Consider the following 5,000-nt stretch of genomic DNA (forward strand, 5'->3'; position numbering starts at 1 on the left):
CGATACCAAACCCGTCGATACCAAACCCGTCGATACCAAACCCGTCGATACCAAACCCGTCAATACCAAAGCCGTCGATAACAATGCCGTCGATACCAAAGCCGTCGATACCAAACTCGTCGATACCAAAGCCGTCAATACCAAAGCCGTCGATACTAAAGCCGTCGATACCAAACCCGTCGATACCAAACCCGTTAATACCAAAGCCGTCGATACCAATGCCGTCGATACCAATGCCGTCGATACCAACGCCGTCGATACTAAAGCCGTCGATACCAAACCCGTCGATTCCAAAGCCGTCAATACCAAAGCCGTCGATACTAAAGCCGTCGATACCAAACTCGTCGATACCAAAGCCGTCAATACCAAAGCCGTCGATACTAAAGCCGTCGATACCAAACCCGTCGATACCAAACCCGTCAATACCAAAGCCGTCGATACCAAAGCCGTCGACACCAAAGCCGTCGATACCAAAGCCGTCGACACCAAAGCCGTCGATACCAATGCCGTCGATACTAAAGCCGTCGATACCAAAGCCGTCGATACCAAAGCCGTCGATACCAAAGCCGTCGATACCAATGCCGTCGATACCAAAGCCGTCGATACCAAAGCCGTCGATACCAAATCCGTCGATACCAAAGCCGTCGATACCAAAGCCGTCGATACCAATGCCGTCGATACCAAAGCCGTCGATACCAAACCCGTCGATACCAAACCCGTCGATACCAAAGCCGTCGATACCAAAGCCGTCGATACCAAAGCCGTCGATACCAATGCCGTCGATACCAAAGCCGTCGATACCAAACCCGTCGATACCAAACCCGTCGATACCAAAGCCGTCGATACCAAAGCCGTCGATACCAAAGCCGTCGATACCAAATCTGTCGATACCAAAGCCGTCGATACCAAACCTGTCGATACTAAAGCCGTCGATACCAAACCCGTCGATACCAAATTCGTCGATACCAAAGCCGTCGATACCAAATCCGTCGATACCAAACCCATCGATACCAATGCCGTCGATACCAAATTTGTCGATACCAAAGCCGTCGATACCAATGCCGTCGATACCAAAGCCGTCGATACCAAAGCCGTCGATACCAATGCCGTCGATACCAAAGCCGTCGATACCAATGCCATCGATACCAAATCCGTCGATACCAAAGCCGTCGATACCATAGCCGTCGATACCAAAGCCATCGATACCAATGCCGTCGACACCAAACCCGTCGATACCAAACCCGTCGATACCAAAGCCGTCGATACCAAAGCCGTCGATACCAAAGCCGTCAATACCAAACCCGTCGATGCCAAAGCCGTCGATACCAAACCCGTCGACACCAAAGCCGTCGATACTAAAGCCGTCGATACCAAATCCGTCGATACCAAATTCGTCGATACCAAAGCCGTCGATACCAAATTCGTCGATACCAAATCTGGCGATACCAAATCTGGCGATACCAAATTCGTCGATACCAAATCCGTCGATACCAAATTCGTCGATACCAAATCCGTCGATACCAAATCCGTCGATACCAAATCCGTCGATACCAAATCCATCGATACCAATGCCGTCGATACCAAAGCCGTCGATACCAAATTCGTCAATACCAATTCCGTCGATACCAAATCCGTCGATACCAATGCCGTCGATACCAAAGCCGTCGATATCAAATCCGTTGATACCAAATCCGTCGATGCCAAATCCGTCGATGCCAAATCCGTCCATACCAAATCCGTCGATACCAAACCCGTCGATACCAAATCCGTCGGTACCAAATCCGTCGATACCAAATCCGTCGATACCAAATCCGTCGATACCAAATCCGTCGATACCAAATCCGTCGATACCAAATCCGTCGGTACCAAATCCGTCGATGCCAAATCCGTCGATACTAAATCCGTCGATGCCAAATCCGTCGATACCAAATCCGTCGATGCCAAATCCATCGATGCCAAATCCGTCGATACCAAATCCGTCGATACCAAAGCCGTCGATACCAAAGCCGTCGATACCAAAGCCGTCGATACCAAAGCCATCGATACCAATGCCGTCGACACCAAACCCGTCGATGCCAAACCCGTCGATACCAAAGCCGTCGATACCAAAGCCGTCGATACCAAACCCGTCGATACCAAACCCGTCGATACTAAAGCCGTCGATACCAAACCCGTCCATACCAAAGCCGTCGATACCAAAGCCGTCGATACCAAACCCGTCGATACCAAAGCCGTCAATGCCAAAGCCGTCGATACCAAATTCGTCGATACCAAATCTGTCGATACCAATGCCGTCGATACCAAAGCCGTCGATACCAAAGCCGTTGATACCAAATCCATCGATACCAATGCCGTCGATACCAAAGCCGTCGATACCAAATCCGTCGATACCAAATCCATCCATACCAAACCCGTCGATACCAATTCGTCGATATCAAATCCGTCGATGCCAAATCCGTCGATACCAAACCCGTCGATACCAAATCCGTCGATACCAAAGCCTTCGATACCAAATCCGTCGATTCCAAATCCGTCGATATCAAATCCGTCGATGCCAAATCCGTCGATACCAAACCGGTAGAAACCAAAGCCGTCGATACTAAATCCGTCGATACCAAAGCCGTCGAAACCAAAGCCGTCGATACCAAAGCCGTCGATACCAATGCCGTCGATACCAAACTCGTCGATACCAAACCGGTCGATACCAAAGCCGTCGATACTAAATCCGTCGATACCAAACCCGTCGATACTAAATCCGTCGATACCAAACCCGTCGATACCAAACCGTCGATACCAAACCGTCGATACCAAACCGTCGATACCAAACTGTCGATACCAATACCGTCGATACCAAACCAGTCGATACTAAAGCCGTCGATACCAAAGCCGTCGATACCAAAGCCGTCGATACCAAAGCCGTCGATACCAAAGCCGTCGATACTAAAGCCGTCGATACCAAAGCCGTCGATACCAAAGCCGTCGATACCAAAGCCGTCGATACCAATGCCGTCGATACCAAAGCCGTCGATACTAAAGCCGTCGATACCAAACCCGTCGATACCAAAGCCGTCGATACCAAAGCCGTCGATACCAAAGCCGTCGATACCAAAGCCGTCGATACCAAAGCCGTCGATACCAATGCCGTCGATACCAATGCCGTCGATACCAAAGCCGTCGATACCAAAGCCGTCGATACCAATGCCGTCGATACCAATGCCGTCGATACCAAAGCCGTCGATACCAAACCTGTCGATACTAAAGCCGTCGATACTAAAGCCGTCGATACCAAATTCGTCGATACCAAAGCCGTCGATACCAAATCCGTCGATACCAAACCCGTCGATACCAAACCCGTCGATACCAAACCCGTCGATACCAAACCCGTCGATACCAAACCCGTCGATACCAAAGCCGTCGATACTAAAGCCGTCGATACCAAACCCGTCGATACCAAAGCCGTCGATACCAAATTCGTCGATACCAAATCTGTCGATGCCAAATCAGTCGATACCAAAGCCGTTGATGCCAAAGCCGTCGATACCAAATCCGTCGATACCAAATTCGTCGATGCCAAATCAGTCGATGCGAAATCCATCGATACCAAACCCGTCGATACCAAATCCGTCGATACCAAATTCGTCGATACCAAACCTGTCGATACTAAAGCCGTCGATACCAAACCCGTCGATACCAAACCCGTCGATACCAAATTCGTCGATACCAAAGCCGTCGATACCAAATCCGTCGATACCAAATCCATCGATACCAATGCCGTCGATACCAAATTCGTCGATACCAAAGCCGTCGATACCAATGCCGTCGATGCCAAAGCCGTCGATACCAATGCCATCGATACCAAAGCCGTCGATACCAAAGCCGTCGATACTAAAGCCGTCGATACCAAAGCCATCGATACCAATGCCGTCGACACCAAAGCCGTCGATACCAAAGCCGTCGATACCAAAGCCGTCGATACCAAAGCCGTCGATACAAAGCCGTCGATACCAAAGCCGTCAATACCAAACCCGTCGATGCCAAAGCCGTCGATACCAAAGCCGTCGACACCAAAGCCGTCGATACTAAAGCCGTCGATACCAAATCCGTCGATACTAAAGCCGTCGAAACCAAAGCCGTCGATACCAAAGCCGTCGATACCAAAACCATCGATACTAAAGCCGTCGAAACCAAAGCCGTCGATACCAAAGCCGTCGATACCAAAGCCGTCGATACCAAAACCGTCGATACCAAATCCGTTGATACCAAATTCGTCGATACCAAATCTGGGTTTCTGGGCCGATGGTGGACATTTACCGATTTATCTAATATATCCCTATGAATTTTAAAAAAGAAAGGGTCTGTTGTTGATAACCACGTGATAATGGATAGATAACAGGAAGTATGCAGCGGACTTCATTCTAGGAAGCGAACAGCTGATGAAAAAGTAATTCGTGCGTATGTGCTCCGATGTCCACACCTGTGCATTTTCCAAGATTTTCTGTATTTACGGTTTTTATTGTAAAAATGGATAAAAGGTATTAAGGACTTAAAAGGGTGTTATTTTGTTACAACCTCCATTTCACAGCTGCCTGGTGCCATAGCTACATGGTGTCTCTGCTACGCTTTCAGACAGAAATCTACTTTGTTTATATGTAAGTGTACTGTTAAAGTGAACTGGTTAATTGATTCCTCCTGAAATCACTTGATTACCAACAGGATGATATAATTAAAATAAGAAACCTTTACAGTATATGTAAGGTATACAATATATATACAGTATATATATATATATATATATATATATATATATATATATATATTCATATATATGTTTATAAATGTACACAAACATACATATACATACATATATATAATCACATAGATATACAGTATATAAGTGTGTGCGTATGTGTATATGTGTGTGTGTGTGTGTGTTGATGAGTGTGTGTGGTTATATGAATATATATATACACATATATCTGTGTGCGTCTGTGTATAGATAT

General features: G+C 47.4%; 2 protein-coding genes across 2 annotated transcripts in view; both read right to left on the bottom strand.

Annotated features, from left to right (window-relative positions):
* The window catches only part of LOC138863311 (spidroin-1-like), a 3,031-nt gene extending 627 nt beyond the window's left edge, over positions 1-2,404 (bottom strand). Inside the window, exons 1-3 of the mRNA XM_070127504.1 lie at positions 2,217-2,404; positions 912-2,150; positions 177-320 (exon numbers count right to left, since the gene is read on the bottom strand). Of these exons, the coding sequence (XP_069983605.1) occupies positions 177-320; positions 912-2,150; positions 2,217-2,404 (1,571 nt within the window). The remainder of the gene's footprint in view (positions 1-176; positions 321-911; positions 2,151-2,216) is intronic.
* A 345-nt stretch (positions 2,405-2,749) lies between these two features.
* On the bottom strand, positions 2,750-4,596 carry LOC138863312 (shematrin-like protein 2). Its single transcript, XM_070127505.1, has 5 exons — positions 4,567-4,596; positions 4,026-4,288; positions 3,607-3,885; positions 3,077-3,246; positions 2,750-2,826 (listed from the first exon to the last, which is right to left on the bottom strand). The coding sequence occupies exons 1-5, from the start codon at positions 4,594-4,596 to the stop codon at positions 2,750-2,752; spliced, it is 819 nt and encodes a 272-aa protein (XP_069983606.1).
* Positions 4,597-5,000: the final 404 nt, after the last annotated feature.

This window comes from Penaeus vannamei, chromosome 11, assembly GCF_042767895.1.
Source record: "Penaeus vannamei isolate JL-2024 chromosome 11, ASM4276789v1, whole genome shotgun sequence".
Taxonomy (NCBI): Eukaryota; Metazoa; Arthropoda; class Malacostraca; order Decapoda; family Penaeidae; genus Penaeus; species Penaeus vannamei.